At 50.3% G+C, this 25,637-nt stretch overlaps 1 protein-coding gene across 2 annotated transcripts in view; it reads right to left on the reverse strand.

Moving 5' to 3' along the window:
- The window catches only part of CdGAPr (GTPase-activating protein CdGAPr), a 156,779-nt gene that overhangs the window by 104,093 nt on the left and 27,049 nt on the right, over positions 1–25,637 (reverse strand). For both annotated transcript variants that reach the window (XM_075892241.1, XM_037422459.2), the window contains exon 2: positions 5,147–5,247. In XM_075892241.1, coding sequence (XP_075748356.1) covers positions 5,147–5,217 — 71 coding nt within the window. In that variant the 5' untranslated portion in view covers positions 5,218–5,247. The remainder of the gene's footprint in view (positions 1–5,146; positions 5,248–25,637) is intronic.

The following is a 25,637-nucleotide window of genomic DNA, read 5'->3' on the forward strand; positions in this document are numbered from 1 at the left end:
CAGAACGTGGCGTCCTTACGTACGCAACGCCGCCACGTACGCAGCATACGCAGTAGTAAAACTCTAATAAGGCCGTGCCAACACGTGACAATCGAAGTAGATATTTCAAAGCTACATTTGACAGAGCTTTTCGTTAGCTTTGGCTAAGTAAGTTTACTCATTCTAGACGCCCGATTTGAGGTCGACGAAAGGACGAAACCGCGAAGGTCTCCAAGTGGCACACTATAGCCCAATACTGCCTCAAAATGTCATTTTTCGTCTGTGAGAAAGAAACACTTCTCGTGCAAGTAAAAAAAAAATCCACTCGCTAGACAGACGCTCATAACAGTGCGAACGTCGCATATGTTAGGAGAACTAGCCATATAACTAGCCATTCACAGAAATGCTAGATATAGCTGCCAAAAAAGAAATTCTGGCCAATCCCGATGCCGGACTCGACAATAATGAAGGCATGCCCGACACTGACAGACAGCATTCACGAAAGAAACACTTGGTGAATTCGAACCCTGATGCGCACCTTAACAAGCTGTTATATCGCAGTACTCCGCTAAACATTTTCTACATTATCAGAAATTGTGGCGCTTTAAGTGGTAACTTTAACGACATATAATTGTCAGGTTAGCAGTATGGCCGGAAAACAACCGCTTAATTTTAGCCATGCACATAATGGTTTTAATAACGTGCTCGTATATCTCGACAGGCTGGAGCGTTCTGCCGTGGCTTCTGGAATCGAGTTGGCGGCCTTGTGCTTGGCAGCTCACACCGCAGTCGCTAGGTATATACATTTTACCACGCTATTGCTCGTCAGAAGCGAGGCAGTGTCGCGTTAAGTGCTTCGGGATGAGCGACTAGCGTACAGCACGCCAAAGGGCCAGGGAGAACCGAAAAGTGGGCAAACGCTCTCTCGGCGGGGAGGGCTTTCAAAGGCCCATTAGGTCGAAACAGCGTGCGGCAAACAGAACCGCAAGGGCAACCGCGTCCCACGCGACGTGCAAACGACGCGACGGAAGAGAACGCTGCGGCAGGGGGACTGCGCGACAGAGGGGGAAAAAAGAGAGAGGCCATCGGGGCCAGCGGGGAACAAGGTCAGCGCGAACAGGCACGCTACGTCGGCCGCGAAGGCACAGGAACAGCGAGAGACAAGCCCCGGGATCGTGAGCGAACAACGACGTATTTACAGCCGCCCAAATCTGCGCGAGCTGCCGACTTTTCTGTGCGTCAGTACATGCAAAAAAAAAAAAAAAGCGCGCTCAGCTGCAGACTCATCGTCTGCAAGCAGGTCCTTCTTGAGGACGTCACAATATAGTGGCGCACTTCCAAAGAACCACGTTTTTCTCCCGTAATATGGGCGGGGCTGTGCGGAGTATCAAGTCTATCTCCTCGATCGCTTATTGCAACACTTACCTTCGGAACATAATTTACGAGCGAAACCATTCACCTACTCGCACTGCTTATTCATCTTCAAGTTCACTGATACGGGGAGACGCCTTCAAGAAGGGATAGCCAAACAGATGACGGGCCCAGCTGAGCACACTTTGTGGAAAGCATGCACTTACCCTATAGAGCTCTGTTTGAAACCTATAGTGGCGTCATACGGAGTTGATGCACAAAAAAGTCACCACTGCTAGTTAAACATTTCAACGGCTGTACTGTCGCACTGATTACGAATTGCAACGCCGGACCACGAGGAGAGATAAAGCTTTCACTAGCCCCTACTTCTACAACTAAACGCTGCCGTCGCACTTCGGGACGACCTGAAATGCGAGAATATCCCTTAGCTGTGGATGATGAGGGCAACTTCAAAGCCTTGCGCAATGTATTACTCGTGAGACCAGGCGTTCTGGTGTTGCAACTGACATTGTTCGCCACTATACGAAACTGCGCCAGTCCACGCAAAATGCTTTAAGAAGTCCCTGTGGTGCGAATGTGCCACGGCACCAGAGCTCAGGCACGACCCCGGACGGCATGTGCGACGCGGCAGTCGCAGCGGTTGCTCCTACTTATAGCGATAAGTAAGACTCGGCTGCAAGGAGTTCATTAATATGACTCGGTAATACGCTGCAGATTTGGAAGGCAACTATCTACGATCGCAATCGATAGACATTGACGACGCCAAGCTACCAAGCCCACATTGAAGCAACAGCACATTCCGACTCACCGAAAATTCGCGATATGTAGTTTAGGCTGGCGACCAGCGCCACCATGAGAAAAAGAAAAAACTTGGCCTGCAACGTCATATAATAGGGTTGTCCAAAACTCAACGCAACATGAAAGCAATTACTGTGAAGAACGTCCACCGATAAGTTTAAGGGCCAAACCTAATAAGCGCGAAAATGCACGCGACAGCGACGAGCGACGAAACAGGGCGTTCGCGCGACGTGTCGCGTGCTCGTTTTCACGCGATCGCTCCGTTCTCCAGGTTTGGAAACCGTTGCTCATCGCCCGGAAGTGCTGGGCTCAAGCAGCCAATAACGAAATACCGGAAAATACAAAGACTACATAGGTGCACGTGAACCTGCCCTAGTCGCGTATGAGCAACAAGAAATAACGCAATGTTTACGCATGTGTATATAAAAAAAGTGCTGCAAGGCACTCATAAACACTTTCCCTTGCATTACACAACAATATATCTTATTTTTAAATTGCATACCGCTCACTACGCGGTTTTCTTGGTGCGAGTAGACGGCCTCATGCCAGCAACAGTGGAATTCGCTCGCCAAAGCCGTCGCGTGAATGAGGTTTGCCTGCGCTAGCGACTGATCGCGCGAAGACGATCTACGTCGCATCGCTCGTCGCTGTCGCGTGCATTTTCGCGCTTATGAGGTTTGGCCCTAAAGCGCAGTTACATTCCATGCGGTGCGCGATACAGCGCGTACGTGCAGCGGTCTTCATTACGGTATACGTGCAATGAACGCGTCAAGCCTAACCACTAAGAGTACTGTGTTGTGCGCTTTTAGGGTTCGCCGTAGCCACGGGGCGCTTCAGTCATCCATCGCAGCACTAATTTCACCATCTGCCGTGACGCATCATCTGACCATACGACAATGTCACCCGAGACGAAGCCTGCTCGGTATTGCGCAAAAGCCCTTCTACTACACTCCGCCGCGGCGGCCTATTAGCGGTGGCGGAGGAAGTGCACTTCGCAACGCGCCCGTTAGTCAGCGGGACGCCAAGGGACCGCTTTCTGGCCGCAAAAGCGCGCCGAACGCAACACGACAGCCGCGGCAGTTGCGTCAAGGCCAAACGCACAAGAGCCATCGCTCGCTGCGCGCAGCTAGCTGGCGAGTGTGTGTGATGGATCAGCCCCGTTAGGGCAACGGGGGAATGCGGAGCGGCAGAGCACGTCAGCGCGCCAGCCCGAGCCCTCGGGCGGCGGCGGATGACATCGCAACACCCTTCCTCGAACGGCCGGGACGCACGCCAATATATCTGAGGCATACTGACATATACATGCAAGAGGAACGTGTGTAAATACGCTCCTTCGACGGGTCCGCGGACATGGCTGGCTGTTGTAGGCCAGACACAGAACCATTGAAATACGGGCCATGCGGTTCCGTGCCCCCCAAGCTACTCTGTATACTAAAGCCTTAACCGCACGTACACGCTACTACAACGCGTCAACGTGTAACGTGCCACGTGACGCCGAGTGTGCACGTCACTTGCTGACGTGTTATACTGCGTACGTGTGACCTGCTTTGACCGTTCTAATGCTCGAAGCATGCAGTAATAGGGGAACACGGAAGCTTTAAGAGACAAAAAATTCCTAAACGAGTCGAGAATCGGGGAACAATCCGATCACTTGGAGTTGCCCGTCTAGGTACGAAGGTTTTCGGCATTCTACTCGATAACGGAACGAGTTCAGCGAAACCACCGAGGTTGTGGGACTATCAAAAATCAGTCGGAACGCCTGGGGCGTATCTGCGGCATAATAATAACAATCATCAATCTTAGACGCCCTTCACAAACAATGTCATAGACGTTATCAGCGTTACATCACGTACTTGACAGGAAAGCAGCGAGCGCAGGCCTTTCGTAAAAGGAAAACTGAAGCAATATACGGATGGAGGTGACTGATGAACATTCATTCCGCCAGGCTTAACCCCACCTAACCGCACTACCAGGTCTCGCAGCAACCAAGCAACTATCCAAGACGCAGGCTCTTTCACCAACTTTACTCGCAACGAAAGCAGTTCTCGTACTCAACCACTAGCGAAAGTGCTTCCTCCCTGAAACGCTGCCAAATAGCTTCGCGGGGAGACAGCCGAATTCGAAACGCCCCGACTTACTTGTTAGCTTAGTTTTGTAATTTTTTTTGGCTTTGGAACAAACACAACATGCATCATACCTTCAGCTTGCGCAACCACCGAGACAGCGGAGACGGCCGTAACTCCCCGTCGCCTGACGCAGGTTAAGTAAGTGCACGAACAATGGCGCATCAACGACGTATATTTTGCAATCACTGTAACGCACTACCACAGTTACACAAATGTGTCAAATGACGAGTGCGGGCACGTTTGAACTACGTTTCTTTGTTGTTCTTTAAAGCAAGTTAGGTGTGAAACAATAAGACAAAACATACCGAAAATGCTTCCGGAGCACAGAAATTCGGGAAAAGCTTATATTGCCGGATGGCAATGCGAAAATCCTGCCGGGCGGTTTCGTCTGCACATAGTCTGAGTGGATTTCCTCTCACTCACTGAAGCAGCAAGCTATCAATAACTATAGATATATACATGGTGTGCGCAGCGAAGCAATGCCGACGCCAGGATTTTTTTTATGTAGAAAAAAAAACTGATGGGCGGTGGGTTGGAAGGGGACTATAAGCGCTGTGTTTAGACTATTTGCTCTAGGCGTAGTAAGGGAGAGAGTTCGCCAATAATTGAGCTCTTAAACAGCGAGAGAGCCTGCACGGCTGGCTCGTTTGCTTCCTGGTCGGCATCAAGTGCTCGATGAAACAGGTGGTTGTTTCCAGAAAATAATATCGTTGAAGCTATAGCGCACTGTGGTGTCGCCCTGTCTTACGTCCTTGTTTGCCAGCGCTGCATACGTTTCTTTTTTGTGTGTTTTCGAGGGAACATATTTCTGGAGGTGACGCTCCCTTCCCCTCACAACGCTGACCCCGCGGAAAAGGCCGCCGCGCACTCACCGTGGCATGTTCTTGATGCGGATGCTGGCGGGGGATGAGACGGTGGGGTTCTGGGCGCGCAGGTTCTCCATGCCTTCCGTCACCGAGCAGATGCCGCCACCCTGCAAGCAGAGACGAATAGTAAGGCACTGCTAGTAAGTAAGTGACGACGAATTAAACGAACGCAGGTGACACGATTCGTGCGACACAAACGGATGAACGCATCGGTATCCAGAAAAATAAAACGTACAAAGAGCTGGTGATAACTCTATCATTGAACCGAAATGGATAGCCAATAGCTATCGACAAATAACCAACATTTAATTAGTGCGGGCATAATATGCGAGTAACTGCAGTACCACAGCTAAGGAACCCAATGTCGAACTTCGTCATAAATGATCATTGGCATCCTTGCGAACGTCATAGCACACAGCTACATAATGAGTGCGTCTCCGAAAGTGCCACAGAAATTAAAGAAAGTGTCAATAAAAAAAGAAAAACAAGAACAAAGAGAACGTCAGCACGAACGCGAGCTCATATTAGATGATTACGGAGCGACGCAAGGCACAAATACGGCCGAGGTGCTCTGACGCGAACGCGAATGAAAAGGAGAAATATTACACTAGCGAGAAAACAAAAGCGCGACATTGAGCGAAGCAAGCAGTCTCATTTCGCACGATTGATCGATTTACATTGTACGGAGATTGTGACAAGACTCACATTTGAATAGTATTGCGCGTTTTGGGGTATGTTGAAGGTTATCACTACACCGTGATTCATACGTTAAAACTTAGTCGTTTGCTATCGTGTTCATGACTTCCATCCTGGGGCGATACTCTCAAACGACAACTTTCGGCAACCGGCTTCAGATTAGTGCAGGATGCGCAGGTGTTTACTAGAGATAACATTGCACGTCGTCTTACAGTCCTTCAAGTCGTCGCCATTGTTACCGAGGGGCCACGTCGCAGTGCGCTGCGAAGCGCACTGTTGAAACATCTCCGCAGGCAATTAAGGGGAAGGAAGCTCTCGTTGCGCAGAAGCGCCGAAGAAGGTGGCCCCAAGGCAGCGCGACGCACAGTGGTCGTAGACAACACACATTCCTCCAGCGCTTGATATGGTCGGCGCCAGCTTCGCCGTCTCTCTCTTTAGGCAAAATTACGACAGCCACAGCTGCGGTTTAGACGAGGTTTGCCTTTAGTCTATAGCTGAACTGCGTAGAAAACGAGCGGGGGAGAGAGAGAGAGCTCATAAACCATGATAAAAGGGCTTCCGTGATACAGAGGCATTCGTCTTAGGGCTACTCTGCGATGGAGAGAAATGGAAGAAGGGCACTATAGAAAAAAATAGGAGGCCAGAAACAGCGACAACCGGAAGGAACTATGAAGACACCGCCATTACCTCGGTCAACTGCAAGGTCACGCGCACTCATCTTCCTTCCACAAGAAGCGTACAAAGCCGGCACCGCACGCGACATCGTCGAGTCCCGGGCGGCGATGTGGACGAAAAGAGGGCAGAGTAGCGATATACCATGCTATATAAGTCGTTTCGCGCTGTGTGTTCTCACGATAAATACAACTGTGATGGGTAAGCGCGCCCACTCGCCGTAGAAATTCGTATTTACATGCTTTTGTATCCTCTACTATAACAGGCGCTAGACCAATAACCACTAGAATCATTAGACGTTTGTATAGCTCGCTGATGGTTGTATGTTTTCAGATTTTTTTCCGCTTATCTCTTCTCTTTTTCACGCAACGTGTTTCAATTCATCGGTGAATGAATGTTTCTATACACCCAGAATATCTATATCTCGAGTCATTTGTGTTCGCATTTGTGACGGCACGAGAACCTTGCACATCGGAAGTGAAGTAATTCAGCCTGTAATACGATATCACAGCGTTACAGTCTGCAGGAGGGTCTATTGAAGGGCAAGTCGGTACATGATACTGGGGGGGGGGGGGGGGAACAGCGCATAAAACAGGACCTACAAATAATGAACGAACGACGCAAGCGTTGACCAACGAGCGTGTGTATATTTATTACACCGGGAAATATGTAGATGAAAAAAAAAACATCACGTACACATCAAGGTGAAAATCAATACGAATATGCCACGAGTCGAAATGTCCAAGTAAACTACTCAAACACATTATTTCTTTTACAGGAGGGCAAGTGAGTGAGGCACATGGTTTCTTTCATCTCGACAGGAAAGGCTTCGTTCATTTCGCGCTCTGTCTTGTTACAATATTTTGATTGTATCACGCGATTATGAAAGAGCTGGCTGCAGCCGCACAAGGAGCAATGGGCTGCCAAGGTGCTCCTTGTGTTTAGAAAACGTGGGTAGCGATTTAGAGTACTAGGTACTCTACTATGGGAGAGCGTAAAGCCGTCCCGTGTACTCTAGTAAAACTTTTTGCTGTGTCATATTGTTGAACTCCTGGGATTACATGCGCGCTCTATCAGGCGGTCGTTCAAACAGCGACCAGCCTACAAGTCCAGTATATAGGACCGATGTGCGGAAACATGTGCGTCAGTGAGTTTTCACTCGCCCTCCTGGAAAAAGAGGTAATGGTTTTGAGTGGTTAACGTGGACATTTCGAGTCGTGCACAGATTCGTATTGTTGTTTTTCACCTTTATGTACACGTGATGGTTTTTCTTGTTTTCCGTTTTCAGCTACATATATACCGGTGTAATTAATTTACACACAGTTGTTCGTTAGCGCGTGTGTCGTGTGTTCATTCTTTCTCGGTCCTGTTTTATGCGCAGTTCCCCTTAGTAACAGTCTGATCATGCATCGTTTACTACATCTTGTAGCACCAGCTGCATGATTTTCGAAGGTCTGATTTTCTGTTTCGCCAGCAATGATGTTAGAATACGACCAATAATGACGCATGTCTGGTTGGGCTAACGATGTTTTGCCACGCCTGTTGTATGCAGTTCAGCATTTTGCAGCATTTTTTTCAGAAGAGCAGCGGAAGGCCACGATAATGCACGACCAACAGTGGTAAACCCCAGACGGTGTATTTATTCATTGCATTCATGATAAGCCGCACAAATGTTCCAAGTGTTTCGCCTTTCGTTGGCATGCTCACTGCCCTCACACTTCATTTATTTGTAGCACGCAGTACGCTTACCTGTGCCTTTAAATTGTTTCCCAGTTATACCGGCGAAAGGCCATCGCCCCCCCCCCACCACAAAAAAAGGGGGGGAGGGCCCTTGGAGAGGCAGCCAACGCGCGTGGTGGCTCGCTTACGAAAAGGGGTTGAGGACCGAAAGCGTCTCGGACGAGGCTGCAGACGGTGCGGGCTCAAAGTTGACACGTACGGCACGGACGAAGAAGAAGCGACGACAACGTGACAGCGCGCGCGGCAGCCTGCCAAGGACCGGGGCTCCCGACCTCGGCCCCCACCACCTCCCGACTTCTTTGCTGCGGAACAGCTGGGCACTTCCAAGGCCTAAATTCGAAGTCGGTGTCTCGAAGCTGTCTGGCCTGCTTTCCATCGCATCTGCGCGCCCGCGGCTAGGGGATCAGAGACACGGAGAGCGCCGCAAGGACGGCTATAGAGACGCGAAGCACCCTTCACTGATACGAACGAGACGGGAAGGGAGACGCGTATATGCAACTGCTTCTCAGCAATTTCTGACCCCCCCCCCCCCTCCCCCGGCTTCCCAACCTCACAACATGAAAAAAAAAAGGAAACACAGAAGACGACGTATCATTGGGCAAGGTTTGCCTTAAGTCTGGCGCCTTCGACCACTCGGCCATTCTGACACCACAGAAGACGACGAAACAAGAGCTAATGATTAATGAATGCTCGGGTTTTATGACCCAAAACCACGATAAGAACATGAGAGGCCGTAGTGGAGGGCTCCGGGAGTTTGTACCTGAGGTTCTTCAACGTGTAGCTGAATCTAACAAAGATCTTAGTTTTGCCTCCACCTAAAGAGGCCGGTCGCCGCGGTCGGGATTCGATCCCGCAACCTTCGGTTCAGCAGTCGAGCACCACAAGCTCCAGTCCATCATGGAGCGTGAAGCGCAAAGCATTGCGACGAAGATAACGAAATGACTGACTTGTTCACTTTACTCCCGATTACAAAGGATTAAAAAAACACCACTGCGAATTCTCCCTCTCTCTCACCCAGACTCCTCCACTGCTGAAACATCCAACTTGATGTCTGCCTGAGTAAATTTACACAAGTACCACGTACAATAGCTCCTTGAGGGTGTCAATTAGTGTTTATGTTGAATTACAGCACATTACGTGCTCGAAGGTACTCAGATGGAAAGCTGCAAATCCCAAATTACGCACCGGTGCCGTCAATGGAACGCACCTTCCACGATCGAATGGCCGTGCACTGAGAAGCATTCGACAGCGTGAGAGAAGTAGAGTGAAAAATTACACGATGTCCTGATGATACAAGAGCGTCATTAATAATACCAAGACCGCCATTGCGAAAGACGAAACATTGAATGCATGACGAAGAAAAATGACGTTCGTGACACTATATAATACATCCCGGTTGGGAAAACAAACAAATAAAAAAAACTAATACAGCGGGGAAAACTCGGTAATTAATGGCTGCCGCCACTGACGGCCTGCACACCATGCAGGCAGGCGACGCAAGGAGGCGTCATAAGCGGACTGACCATGCGGGCCAGTAGCAACTCACGCTGATGAGCTTATACATTAGTGATAAGAAAGGCCTGGAGGTGCAGCTGCATGCACGTATACGTCCAGAACCAAAGAAGGGCACGAGGAAGTTATTTGCTTTTGGTATTTTATTCACTTGTGTTTTAGTGACAACTTTACCCCGCTTAAAGAACCTAAAAATGGACTGTTCTTGCTACTGAAAAAAAGATGCGTAATGTGCCGATGCACTCAGCACATCAGATGTTTTATTTAAGGGTCATTTAAAAAGAAACCTGACAGGCCATCACAACGCTACGCGTGGAAACGTAAAACGAAAAGCACGACGGTATTTAATGACACAGGCACGATAACTGTACTACCACATTCCGACATTTTATTGAGCATTATCAGCGGTTTAGTACACGACTGGCAGCGAAAATTCTCGGTAATTGGAAGCGCCGCGATGATTAAGGCAAGGGCGAGCTATATTTACGGCGAGGCGATAAGCCCAACGCCACGGCCAGCAGCTATCTCCAGGGCCCGTAGCTCCGAAACGGAAATGAAGCGGAACCACTAATGATAATTTCTGGTGATTTACGCACTGCAACACGCCGTATAGCGGGAGACAGCAGACTAAAATACTGGTTACCTGGAGTACTGGTTACCTACGTACATAGGAACACCCCCGTTCTTGCACAATGCGCCCGTCGAAGTGCGGCAGCAGCGGCCGAGAATCGAACCCACGTCATAAATCTTAGCAGTGCTGCACCTTAGCTGCTAAGGTACAGACCGTGGTAGCTCCACGCGGCTGACCATCTTTACGCGGTGAAGCTGAAGCTGTATGGGCCGCACCGCAAAGCTGCTGCTACGGTTCACCACCTAGCGCGGTCATGACGAAAACGAACGCAAATTCCCAATTGCTACCACCGCCTATAGACCAAACGAAAAAACATGGACGTGTCTGTTGCATGCGCCGATTGTGTGTTAGGAGCGTTTCTGAATTTTCTCCATGTTGCGCGCACACATTCTCATCCCAAGAAGGCGAACACGTCGGAAAGAGCATCAAAGCATAGGATTGTGTTGAAAATGCAATATGAGGACATCAAACCACCCCTCTAAGCTCTCTGTCGCATCTTCTGCATGCTCACAGTTGTACGCATGGCGCATACGTTATTGTGGTAGTATTCACAACCTGAAGCGATGCATTAAAGTAGAGTTCCTTGTTTTACGTATCCTCCCCGTAGAATCATCTCCGATTAACCACAGTTCGAGCTCTAAATACCTCACAGCGTCTAAACCACTGCTGAAGACCCGAACCCCCCCTCAACGTACCCCTCTGAAAAGCTGTCACAACACTGAGAACCAGCAGCAGTGCGGACCACACCGCCTGAACGGATGCTTCGGCTTCAGTTGCGCAGTCGAGGAGCCGGCTCTCATTAACAAGAGAAAGAGGGAGAGTGCAAAACAGGCTGGAGGGTAAATTGGTCTTTGGCTTGCGTTAGCATAAGATGGGGGAGTGAAAGAAAGGGAATGCACGCGTCTAACTTATTCACACGATGTACTAACGAAGGAAACGTATCTACAATCGGACACGCAAGCGTACCGCATTCAATAATGAAGACGATGGGAACCGCCTGCCCGCCTATTACCATATAAACTGAGTGCAATTTCTATATGCGAGTCTTTCCAACAACTAAACGAAAGAAAGAGCGGATAATTAAAGCGAACGAAAGAGCCAACGTATAACGCATGGACGCTGATTCCAACTTTCCCACTTGATGGCTATAACCTCATAACACCTGAGACATCCCCGCTAGTCTCGAAATTACCAACTTACGGGGGAACTATAGCGTGTCGAACATTTTCGCTCGCCTTCCTCTGGAACATTCAAGGCCGCTTTTCTGAAATGGCCGAACTTCGCACGCAATGGCACCACTGCTGCTTGCACGGTGCACAAAGCTGCTGCTGCTGCGGCATCTTCTTCCTTCCTCGCAGGACCCGCCGAGAGATTGCATTCATCTCAATCTCTCGGTTGGCCGCTCAAGCGGGAGGTGAAGAGCAAGAAAAAAAAAATCCCACGAAAACGACAGGGCGGATGACGGGCAGGACACGCAGCCGTCGCTGCGGCGCGTCGCGTGTTCGCCTTTCGCGAAACAATGGTCCAAGCCATTCATAGAACTTTTCTCCGTTTCTTTCTCTCTCTCTCTCTCTCTGAATGCCTTTCAGCAGACAGGAAGACCGCTTAGGCTCCATTGTACAGTACTCACGCGCCGCCACAGACTTCGCGTGTACAGCTCCGATTTTAGCCAGCAAAAAACAAACAAACAAAAAGATGCGAATGCTGAGTACACTCAATCTTGTTGGCGGCACGCCAAAGCTAGAGAAACGGACGTCATATAGATGAAGAACATTCCACCAAAATGTTACGGATATATTCATGGCGCATTTGCAATAGAAAAATAACCGAGCATCCAACGCAGCCTTCGTCCTTCACTCTCCATGTTCTTTTTTCCTTCCACAGACGGAGAGAGCACATACAGAGACTGCCGGTCACTAGGTTTAGATGAGAAAAAAATAAACTGAATAGTCACGTGAAAAGATACGACGTAAAATTAAATTACTATTCATTCACGCACTCGCGCGCCGTGACACGCACCAACCACGTTCATAACTGATGCAAACAGACGGCGGGGCGATAGAAGTATACATACACGCAACGCTATTGACAACGACGATTCCCAATGCAACCGAATAAATCGGCACGGGGTAAGTCCCAGTGCTTACCCCGTGAGCCAGATCGTTCCCGCCAAGTCGATCGATGCACGGGCATCAGCTGTGGGCGCCGGGTTCAACGACCTCAACGCGAGTGCGATAGTCGCGCGACAAGACGGTTCCGCGCGTAGCATCGAGCCCGGTACGTCGACAAAAATGAGCAGAACTCCGTGAATTAAAGCAAATGGACACGGCACAGTTTCATGAATGAGCATTAACGAGAGCAGCCGACCGGCTGAACCCAGGGGTCCATCGCGGAAGTTATTCGCGCTAACCGCACCGTGCGGCAAAGCTCGCGTTTCGCAGTCTACCGCGCCGCCCTATATCGATCTGCCAAGAGGCCTCGTGGAGGTGGACAGAAAAAAAAAGCGGGCTTGCGGGGCAGCGTAACGGGATTTTCCCGGCACCAGCACAGGGAATTCTAGTAGCTGCGCAGGGCGAAGCGAAACTGCAATTGCGGTAAGAGCGGCTGCGGTTGCAATAACAATGACAGTGTTGAGAGGGAGAGACGAATCGTCGTTCTTGTTGTTACTTAGACGGCCAACACGTAGACAGCGAGCTGGAAAGAGTGACCGAGGAAAAGTGAGACACGCGAAACCTTACAAGCGCCCGCGTGCAGCGCTGCTCCATTACGCGAACATCACTGGGTGTGCAAAAAACACTTTATGAAATGAGAGGCTCTCTACATTGAGATAAACTCGCAGAAATCCGAGTCTCATGACCAAGACAGGCGACTAGAGTACGAGAGAGAGAGAGAGCGTTTTCATGCGGTGGCGGCCACGCTTACACGAAGGGCCAGCAAAGGCCACACCCTAGGGCGCACCGCTTACTTTGAAATATAGTCGAGACCGGGAAAGGGGGAGAGAAAGAGAAGGCAGAAGATGAGAATACGGGCGATAGTAGAGGAAGCTTCCCAAAGAACAAAAACAACAACAACAAGGCGACACGCCGAGACGCAAATAATCAACCATAAACCGCGCCACGAGGCGCAACGTCCGTGCGACGTCCCCGAAAGAACAACAGGAAATAAAAAAAATAAAATAAAACAACACCGAGACGACTGGGAAGAAGAGGGCAGGAAAGGCACCGTTTTAGAACGTGCATGCGTTGCGCGTGGCCGACTGGAAGAGTGGCGACAGGAGGCACCCACTTCCGGCATCGTGGGAAACTGAACAAACAAACAAACAAGAATGTAGCTGCCATGGCAACTACATGCGACCTCGGAGTGCCGCACGCTTTAAAAACGCGCACGCGGAGACACCACACGACCATCGCCCGGTTTGTGGTGGCGGCAACAGCCAACTCTGCACGCGAGACTCGATGACGCATACGGCCGTCGCGCATGTAAAAGCAGAGCGTCGCGACTTTGCAGGCAGTCAGGAAAAAAAAAAAAAAAAGAACGAACACGGCGCCGCCGATGACACACACTCGTCGTGGTGCTCCGAGCAATTAGGCTACGAGGAAAACTTCCATAGGGAGACAGTCGTAGCCGCTCGCACCCTGCAGGGACGGTGCGATTGAGATAGGAAAATAAAAAAAAAGCGCCCACGTACAGCGAAGACCAATTAAGGCTCGAGCGAACGCATTCGTGCCGGCGAAATCGTATACACGGGTGAAATCCCTTAAATGAGATGGACAGACAATGGACGTCTGATAGCGAGCAGTCAGACCAGTTGCTTCTGCCGCGATACACGCCGTAGGGCAAACAATGAGACACGTATTTTTGCCCCCTCTACCGAACAGTGGCGACAACAAAATCACATTGCGCGTAGACGGCGTCATCATCTGGCAATTAATGCTATGTGTCTCCAACTATAATGCATTGTTCGCGATTAAGGACGTACACAGAGTTGATCCTATATATAGTTTATTCTGGGGCTGCCAAATCGTTCAAGAATTGGGAGTTCGAGTAATAACAGAAAAAAATGTTATTATGCCTGAATACACGGAGGAAACAAAAAAAGAACAACCTGTTAATATGCCTGACTCCATGGACGAGCGTTATGCGGCACAAATAATGCATGCATGCACCGTCCAACGAAACTGTATGTGGCCACAAAAAGATGCGGTCAAATCTGCTCGAGGCGAGTATTATATAACGGTGACGACAGATGTGAAAGCATGGCTGCAAGAAAAAGGTTAACTGTACGCGATAGGAACTTGGCGTCCGATATGGCTGTACACCACATATTCGCAAGCATTAATGTTATTACCAAGACACGACGGCATTAGTTCAACTACATTACTTTTGTTTACGAGAGAAAAATGGTTCCTCATTTGTAAACGGGAACGATGGCTCCATCTTCTGCCGCCCTTAAGGGAGCCCGCATAAGCGCTGTTGGGGAAGGCGAGAGGGTGCGAAAGATGTCACGCCATTAAACAAATAAGACATATCTCCCTTTCTACCTTATAGTGCCTTAGTTCAAATGATAGCGCCAATGTGTCATGGGTGTGCATTAAATGTGGTTCCTGCTGCCTATCACGCGTTATAAATCTATGTTTCGCATGGCCTTGCGCCTGATCCCCATGGAGACAGGACAAACGACGCCTGCTGACTGTCATGTGCTATAACAAGACAAAATAAGTGCAGTGTGGTTGTTGAGCGCGCCAGAAGCCCACAAAAGCTCCATGCACCAAAACGAGACAAGAAACGTCACATCAATACCACTAACCCCGCCGTAACAGGCTGTCATCGCACTTCCATTTACAATACCAAATCCCGCCTCGCCGACCACTTATTGACCAAATGCCGTCGGGTCAATGAACCGCCGCCGACTCAGGGGCATTGCACGCGAAAACTAAGACTACTATTCCACTGCTCTAGCAGACGGCGCCTAATCTTGTTATCTCGGTGTTGCCAACTAGATAATATTGCGTAGTTCGCGCATATTTACGAATGTGCGATATGCATGGTAATCAGTGAGGAAGAGCACCAGCACCGTATCGCCATGGTATGAGCAAGTGGTCCATTTCCGGGAAGTTGGCAGGCAAAAAAGGAAGCCATATAGCTTTTTTCGGCGGCAAACAAAGTAAAGCATGACTAGAGCATTGATGCGAGATTTTGCTTGAAAACTCCAAATAAACGACGGAACACGAGTGCATCGGTGTCGTCGCGAGCACTAGGTATGAGCTTTGGGTGAAGCTATAGCTAGAATGAACGAATGCATTATTCAACGAATACGACTATTGCTGCGCAGCTTACGCATCCATTTCATTTACGTATAGTGTCATGTGCCACTATATACACAGTTGACGCGAACGGTTCCCCGAAAGGACGGACTTCAGCCTTACCATTCACAAGGTAACAGTACTTTGTGCTTTATCTGGCAAAGGCGAATCAGAACCCACGTGCACCATATGCTAATGCTGCTGTGAACCGAAGTGCGTGCTGAAATCTACGCCACGTGCAAGTAGAAAATTACATTTCCAGAAATTACCAACGCGCGCCTGCTCCGCCCATGGTGCCCTCCCGTCGCCTAGCGACGGATAGTTATGCGATGTATGGCGTGGAAGGTCTATGAGAGCAGAGCCATCCGGCTCACCACTTTTGCGGCAGGCAAACCGAAGTATAACCACACGTTTACTAACGTTTACTTTGCGTTAGATAATTGTATCGCATCTACGTGGCCGTAGTACGGAAGTGACATTCCCGGAGCAGGCACTTCTGCTCCTCTCATTTAAGCAGATGTAACACCACAGGGTACGAATGCATTGGCCAAAGATGACCCAAAGACGAAGGTCACCTTCGTTTCCTATTGAGTCAGTGTATTGATCGTGCCTCATCCCGATCCAAAAGCTTTCTGCACCTAACGTGGTTCTGCAATGCCTCCAAGTACGGAGGCAGAACAAAGTTTAGTCCAAGGTTTTCCAATGCCTCCGTGATCAGCCCACCTTCGACCAACGACGGCGTCGAGGAATGCCACCGTTACGTGACGCCATGATGACGTCGCAAACGTCGGCGATCTGTGACGTCATACAGCAACAGCGTCCCCTGATCACGCGTTTTTTGTTTTTGTTTTTTTAAATCAGTCATAGATCTGCAAACTCACTCATGAGTAGACTCCGTCAGACTCGGATCAAGTCGCGAGTTTTGAGTTCGGGGGTAATGTTTAATGAGTTTTGAGTCCGAGAGAGTAAGGTTGAAGAATTGTTTCGCGAATATGAGTGCGGCTCAGAAAAACTGTGTTGCGTCTTAGAGTGAGTGAAAAGCGCAGGATACGCTTCTTGAATGAGTCTGAGGAATGAAGTACCAATTTTCTTTTGCCAATCTATGGCATCAGGAGTGTTGACACCGACGGTCGGTTTTCACGTTTGGCGAGGCATCTAAGCGTTTAACCTTAAAAGTGAGCGACTGGCCAACGGAGAATGTATACCCGTGTCTGCGTTCTATCGGTAAGTCAAACGGACAGCGCCAGCCGAGCGCGTACTAGCGTTTTTTTTTTTTTTTCTCGCTTACCGCAGCGGGTTGGCGCCAGGAAACACTGGGGCGAGAAGCGAACGACGCGCGCGGAATCGGAGAGAAGACTTACGCAACATCCTGCACCGTCTGCATAGCGCGGCGCGAGAAAGCATACCGGCAACGTTAAGCAACGGCAACGTTACGCGCAAAGCACACGCGTGCGTCGCGCAACAAGGCCGTCAACGTAAATGAGACGCCCAGACGTGAGTCACAGCCGAACACGAAACGGATGGGGCGAAACGAGGTTCGACGAACTCCTTCTCGGACACTCCCGCGGCCCTTGGTGCTGCGACACCAACAGCTCTGACTCGACAGGGAAAACACGACATGCACTACGTCACTGGTGGATTATGGCAGTCTAATATATGTACATGACGCGTCAGACTCACGATATGCTCGTCCTCACATAACCTATGCGTGAATATAATTTCCACTGTCCTTCTTTCGAAATGCTCGGACGAACCCTTCTTTTGAGTCTTTTCCCCTCCTCCCCCTATGCCCCTCATAAACTAACGTTGCCAAACACAGCGCTTTTATACCCCACCAACGAACAAGGCGTTAACGGGGGCGGCAGGGTCGGGGGCTTTCCCCCACGCACACACACAACAGGGGCGTTCGCGGCAGCATTACATACTTTATTGGACCACCACGTAATGTATCAGTCACCGATGATATATATGATCACCTATACTTTGACCTGCCCTTTCTCGCTTGGTTAACTTCCCTGCGTTTATCCTTCATTTCTCTCTCTCTCGATTCCCCGAACAGAAGCAGTAATCGGATGAGGACCCAAGTGTAGGCAGTCTTCGTCAGAATAAAAAGAAAGCCTTGTTCCTTCGCAACTACGATGCGACAGCCACCTCGCCATGTTTGGTCATTGCTCGTTGGGAGCGGCGAACAGTGACGAAACAAAGAGGGGGATTTCGATAATCTCTACTCAACATTGAAGTCATTGCTCCATTTCTGCCCCCCCCCCCCCCTTTTTTTTTAAATCCTCAGCGTCTGCATGATTCCTAGCATAGCTACAAAAGATTGAAGTCTTGCTATTTGCGTGTCCGATATAGGCCTTGACAACCAGCTCTCACCGGACATCGTTCACAGCCGCATGGCGAATTGTTGGTATATACCATATAGAAAGGCCGCGGGCAGCGCTCTTTCCACGTACGCGATCTGCCGAACCAAGGCGAGAAAAACCTGATCGGCTGCGGCTCGCCATGTTACTGACCCCTGGAACCAAGGAGTACGCGGCGGCGATTTGTTTTGCACCACGCCGTGCGTTCGCGAGGAAGGACGCAGAAAGCGTGTCTGCTCGGAAGCCTAGATAGGAATAGAAAGAGAAAAATACACCATCCTGTCTTGTTTGTCACTGCGAGCGAAAACGAATGAAAGCATGAACTACAAATTCGCCGCTGTGGATGAGTGTTTCACTTGTGCTTGGTTAACCAAACCAGTGCTTATAAAAACGGGCTCATGAATATCTAGTTCTGTCGCAAAGTCAGTTAGTAGTAACTTCTAACTATTCTCAAGCACAAACGTGATTGTCAGGTACTTCCGAAAACCTCACAAAGGGGTTAAGGGGGCTACGACATACAAATTTCGATAGTGATCTTTGATATTTGGGTTAATCTATGAGAATTCACAAATAATCTGGCGAAACCTTAACGCGTTTGGTCAAGCACTTAATTTATGATAGAATATTTTGTTAAACACGAGAGTAGCCGTGTACACGGGAAACACTGGCGCCCTCACGAACCGTGACGTAACTAGCAGCAAGCCGTGCTAGCGTCTACGCTCCGGCAAACGATAATGTTTCGTGGTCAGCTGCGCGTGAAATCGAGATATTTTAACTTTCTCCAGCTCGGCACTGATTTTGAACAATGTGCAGCGGCTGACACTTTGGCAGAAAACGACCGGCTCCACTCCTCGTTGCACATAGCATCACACACGCTATACAAAAATGGCGGGCGCCAACGGTGGGTGGAGTCAAGAGCCGGCGACAGCTAGGGCTGGTTTTGCACAGAAATATTATTTCGCCCAATACTTTTTTTTTTAAATTTTCGCTGAAGATCACAAATCGTTGGTTGAACGCGTACCATGGCCCTTTTGAAGCGCAAGCGACAGCTATAAAAAAAGGTAAACATGTCTGGCATTCTTCGGCTGACACGGTATTGCGGCAGCAGAGCATTTTCATCAGCGTCAAAACTAATCCCTCTAGAAGCTTTTAGATGTCTGTATGTCATTGCCGCTACCTGTTTTTCATTTCTTGAGAATAGTATGTCTGCTTTACGATTCAACAACAAACGTGTGTTCGGTCTGCAGTCCCAATGCTAAGGGCTGATCACCCGGACAAACAACGCTACACATTATGTTAACGAACACTAGCTAATGATGGTAATATATCTACAGCTAAAGACCACCTTGAACTTCATAATTAATTGATTTACTGATATGTGGGGTTTAACGTCCCAAAACCACCGTATGATTACGAGAGACGCCGTAGCGGAGGGCTCCGGAAATTTCGACCACCTGGGGTTCTTTAACGTGCACCTAAAGATGAACACACGAGCCTACAAAATTTTCGCCTCCTTAGCCGCCGCAGCCGGGATTCGATGCCGCGACGAGCGGGTCAGCAGCCGAGTACCTTATCCACTAAACCACCGCTGCGGGGCGCCACCTTAACTCCAGAAATGTTGCAGATTCGGTGATTAACTCTCATCGATATTATTATGGACATCCATTATACCCCATTAGAGTAAATGACAGGAACGAACCCAAGATATTGTACCTAATAAAAATAGAATGATTAATAAATCATCGTCCGGAGGCGGATGATCATATCGCGGTGGAGCAGTGGCTAAGGTGCTCAGCTGCTGACTCGGAGTTCGTGGGTTCGATTCCGGCCGTGGCAGTGGTACTTCGATGGAGGCGAAACGGCCCGCGCACTGTGCGATGTCAGTGCACGTTAAGAGACACCAGTTGGTCGAAATTTCGAGAGCCCTCTAATACGGCGTCCTTCATATAATCAAATCGTGGTTTTGGGACGTTAAACCCCACACATTAATATAATATCCTCCCCCCGCTCGATTCGAGCGTCCAGTACGTGAAGCAACGTCTAATATGGCTTTCATACTAAGCGGAAACATTGACCCCACGAGCAGAAAAAAAAAAAGGCTCCGAAGGAAAAAAAAAACCACTTTTCTTCTCTAATTCATCGGCAACCTTAGTTACTCCACGCAGAACAGGTCAGCCACTTGCTCCGAAACAGGACTCCCGGCCTTACTGTAATATACATATAGACATGCATCGTGCACGGTCGCCGGCCGACGCAGCGGGTGCACCCAGCTCGAAAGCCGTACGAGCATGCAACCCGCTTCGAGAGAGCCACGAAATAAATCGCTCTTCCCGAGTTCCCGCCGCCAAGCCCTGCAAATATCGGAGCGACGCGCAGACGCCCGTAAAACACGACGAAGGCACACTCGACTCGGATGATCGATCCGATAAAGGGCTCGAGGAACCCCGAAAACCCCACGCGCCGCGCACGCGTCCGCGAGCGCCGCTGGAAGAGTCGTGAATCCGATCGGCAGCGCAGAGAATCACCGGCGGGGCAGAGGCGAGCACGACGAGGAGCAGCGCCAGGACGCCGCACTGCAGAAGCCAATATCAGCGAGAGAGAAATTATATATGCAAAAAAGTATAAAAAAGCGAGTTAGATAAGTGTTCAGCGAAGCCCGCGACGAAAGATAAGCAATTTAATCGTGGTCTCCAAGAGCTATATAGAGGACGGCACAAATCACGCGCGCTAAGCTGGCAGGAAACAAAGCTAAAGTAGGCAACACGGGAGCTCAAAATGAACAACGGAGACAAAACTGCTTGCGCGGGGGAGAATCAGGGCCGAAAATAGAGACGCCACGCAGGTCGTCGCATCCTGAGGCGAAGGGGCGGCCCTTCTGGGAGCGAGGAGGGTCGCGCCGTAATCCTTTAGGTTCTCGACAATCCGAGGCGCGTAATCGACAAAGCCGGTCGCAGCTCGGTGTATCGGCCGAGCGGACCGTGAAAAAGCGGTCAGCCGAAGCGGCCGGAGACGCACGACGGGAAGTGCTATGCCCAGCAGCAGCACTCCATTTATGTCCAACACGGACGCCGATGATCAGCTGAATTCGCCAAGCGCAGGATTCACAGAAGAGAATAACATTTTACGCTATCTTTGCGGCAGAAATGTGACTGCAGAAAGGTGATTTACGAGACAGCATAGCATGATTGGCGAATATGTGTGCAACTAAACCATAACGATCAACAGTCGTCAGAAAGGTTAACACGAGCACTCCGACGCGTGACCTCAGCTGCTCGGACCGATGGGAGCCACGAAGCACTGAGCGCCGTTGCCGAGATAATACCTCAGTATGCTCGATAGTATGCCGGCATGCATGGGTAACACCTCGGCAACGCGGCGCTGGCGCCAACCAAACTGTTTCAGAAGACGTCGCGGAGCGTTTATATAATTAGGCTTGATGACGACTGTACAGTACTCACTCATTTAAACTCGACATAATATTTTTTTACATATTTTTTTTTCAGTACAAGGAGAGCTGTAAGCAAATGATCCTGATAACAGTGTCGTGTGGTTGCAAATATGGCCCCGAAATATAAAGTTGGTTCTGCTGCAAGTGTGCAGTAAAGGTAACGCCGATATGACACGAACTGTAGGCTCTGGAAACGAAAGTTTAATCATTGCTGGGGCCTAATGTCCCAAAACCACGATATTATTATGAGAGACGCCATAGTGGAGGCACCGAAAATTTTTACCATCAGTTCGCGGTCGAAATGGTTGAAAACGTCGACCATTTCGACAGCGAACTGAGGGCCAGCAGCCGAGTGCCTTAGCCATGTAGCGGGTCTGAAGGAAGGAGGAACGCAGGAGGATACGAGAAACATAACAGAGGTTTATGACATTATTTACACATATTTACAGAAAAGCAAGGGATGGTGGTTTCACAAACCACGAGCGTGGTGGTTGAACGATACATAGTTCAGAGCCCGGTTCAGCGATCCGTCCCGCACTCTGCCTCGTCGTTTTATGCCCTGTCGGTCTCCTCCAGGAAGATGCTGTCTTTGTTGGCCTCTCTCGAATGGTTAACGGCGTCTTGGCGACACGACGTCTCGTCCTCCGGCTAGCACGTACAATGCCTGACGAGCATAGGCAGTCGGCCGGTCGGCTTGGTGATTGGGGATCAAAAGGGAGCGCCGCTCCTCTTGTCAGCTCCGGCGCCGGCCACGCCAGCCCTCCTGTCGCCCGACGAGTCGACGAGGCCATCAGTCACGCTGCTGCTCAAATCTTCGACAGCGTCTGGCAGACTGGGCGCCGAAGGGATTGAGAGACGAATCTCCAGGCCAAACCTAACAGCCATTAGACCATCGTGGCGGGTACTGGACACGAAAGTTTGTAAGTGTGCAACTTAGCTCTAAAATTTCGCGGTTACCCGCGAGTAATATACACATAAGGGAAGCAGAGACAATGAAGGGAAGGTGCTCAGCTGGAAGTGTGGAGGGCTGATCATCAAAACTATATGTAACGTTCGGAATGGTTTCATGGGTGACCTTCAGCGCACACACAAGAGCAAGGACGAAATCTTTAGTGTATAACGACAAAAAAAAAAACTGCCGTCTTGCAGCACCTTTAGGTACTAACCCAGCACCAAATGGACATTTTCATCTATCCACTCCCTCAACGGCTTTCAATTTGTAACATATACTTTTGAACAGTGCGCCGTACTTTTCTTATAACAATTGTACAAGCATATCAACAGCCCGAAAGTAAATGCATTTCACCTTAACGATACATTAGAGACAGCTTCAGGAAGCGTATGCGTTACGAAGGCCGCTAGAGAAAACTTCCAAGAAACGTTTGTGCTGAGCCCCGCCGCGGTGGTCTAGTGGCTAAGGTACTCGGCTGCTGACTCGCAGGTCGCGGGTTCGAATCCCGGCTGTGGCGGCTGCATCTCCGATGGAGGCGGAAATGTTGTAGGCCCGTGTGCTCAGATTTGGGTGCACGTTACAGAACCCGAGGTGGTCGAAATTTCCGGAGCCCTCCACTACGGCGTCTCTCATAATCATATGGTGGTTTTGGGACGTTAAACCCCACAAATCAATCAATCAACGTTTGTGCTGAGAAAGCAGCGATCGCAAATGGCCAAAGGTGCTCTATGGACAATGCTTCCAGCGATAGATTTGCGCAGGGTATGATCAACCGCCCACAGCACAACGCATCTTCCTGGCAACGCACGAAAACAACACTGATCGAAGGTGTGCTTCTTCTTTCTACCACCCACTTCCGCTGAATCCAGCTCGTCTAATCAACACGCACTCTACTGATGGTATCAAGGGAGTAGCGAGGGCTACTCGCCGATTTGTTGTGTGGCCGCATCACAATGACCCTCCCCTCGCGATGCTATAGGATAGTCGTCCATCGGATAATTCAATCGTCTTTTCTCTCTCGATCGAGAAGCCAACGCAAGACATACACGAGTTAGGACTAGACCCTTTGGCAGAACGCGATCCCTCGAAAGCGACGCTGGCTGGCATAGTCAAAGACGACCGCGGTGCACGCCGACGCAGTATACACACGCCATCAGCGGAGCCCTCGGGAATAGCACGGCCGCAACACAAAGCATATACGAGGCGAGCTAGCGCGGAGGTTGGTGGAATGGAGCCAGGACTAATGGTGCCGTTGACTCGCCCCAGGGCCTCATCTGCGCTGGCTCCTTTTTGCCTTCCATCATGGCCAACCAAGCTCCGTTACTCCAGCGACAGCCCAAACAGCGAGCGACCACGCAATCAGCAACGAGGCCACGCTCGCTAACGAGCCGATGTCGAAGCACGCCAACGGAGGTAACGCAACGCGGGCATCGTTTTCGCAGGCGAGCGGAGGAGAGACGTTTCGGACATTTCAGGCCAGGCAGCCTCGTTTCCTTCGGCGGGCCCGTCACGACGGTGAACGAGAGCTGCCTTTGTTCACTCGGACAGCGCCCAAGGCTGCCCGCTTCGATGCGGTCAGTAGCTGCGGCAGCATTGAATTATGCAACCGGCGCGCTCGCGTGCGCTCAGACAGGCTGCTTTGCTTCCGGCGCAAACGCGTTACGAACGCGCGTCCAGTCGGCCTGCATAAGCAACAAGCTCCGGAGAGAACGTGACTGCGTCGCGTGGGGCGCTCTCGTCAGCGCGCGGCTAAAAGTGAAAACAAGGAGCGGGATAGGAGCGGGCGGGCTCCGGTTCGGTTTACCCTGAAGAGTGGCGTGTTAGAGGACGACAGAAACACGCGACACAGCGGTCCTGTGCGCGACGACGGTAGCAGGTTCGGTCACGGCATCCGCGCTCTCATTTCGATGTAGGCGAAATGAAATAGAGGCTAGTGTAGTGTGCACGATGTCGGTGCACGTTAAAGAAACAACCATGGTCCAAATTTTCAGAGCCCTCCATTAAGGCGTCCCCCACAACTATATAGAGGTTTAGGAACGTACGTAAAACCATTATTATTATTATTATTATAGTGAAGGAATGATGACAACAAGAGGGAACAGTAAGCATTATCGCAGAGTATGGCACCACGAGATCGGCGCTCGAGCTCCTCCATCTTCCTCGTCCTGTCGCTATCTCCAATCTCCCGCCTGCCCGTTTGGTTCGCCCAATAAACCTCGTTACATTTGGTGGATCGTGCTGGGTAACCACATCGCCTACAAGCTGGAACTCCGATCTCGCACCCTGCCATCGACCATGCAAGTTGACGCTGCCCAACAGACAACCCCTCTCGCGGCTCCTACTTGCCCCGGCCCGGTTCACCAGCGAGACCCCCCGATCTTTGCCGGCACCGAAGACCAGGACGTCGAGGACTGGCTGTCTTCATACGAGAAAGTCAGTGGACCCAACAGGTGGGATGACGCTGCTAAGTTAGGCACTGTCAATTTTTATCTCACCGACGTGGCCAAGCTGTGGTATACGAACCACGAAACCGAGTTCGCGAATTGGTCCGCCTTCAAGGAGGCAATACGTGCCGTTTTTGGTCGTCCTGCCTTACGGAAGCTACGCGCCGAACAACGTCTGCGCACACGGGCACAGGAGCCAGGTGAAACTTTCACATCATATATAGAAGATGTGATCGATCTCTGCCGGCGCGTCGATGCTTCCATGAGCGAGAGCGCGAAGGTACAGCACATTATGAAGGGCGTCGACGATGACGTTTTCCAGATGCTTCTCGCGAAGTCTCCAAGCACTGTGGCAGAAGTAGTGACTTTGTGTCAAAACTATGATGAATTGCGGAGGCAACGAGCTCAGACGCGACGCTCATTCCAGACAGTCCAACCAGTGACCGCACTGGACGCTATGTCTGACCAGACAAACCTTCTCGCACAAATGAAAGACTTCGTGCGAGAGGAAGTGGCTCGGCAGCTTTCTCTGCTACCTTTTGCTCAACGCCAGGAGCTCTCGCACCAACAGCCACTGCGACACCCACCACCATTGGCTCCCATGCTCCGACATGTGGTCCAGGAGCAGATTTCCGAGGCTATGCCGGTGCCCTTGCAGCAGCCCCCCGTCACCGCGCCTCTTACTTACGCTGAGGCACTAAAGCGGCAGCAGCGACACCACCCCCCGTCGTTCCAG

This window comes from Rhipicephalus microplus, chromosome 4 (genome assembly GCF_043290135.1).
Source record: "Rhipicephalus microplus isolate Deutch F79 chromosome 4, USDA_Rmic, whole genome shotgun sequence".
NCBI lineage: Eukaryota > Metazoa > Arthropoda > Arachnida > Ixodida > Ixodidae > Rhipicephalus > Rhipicephalus microplus.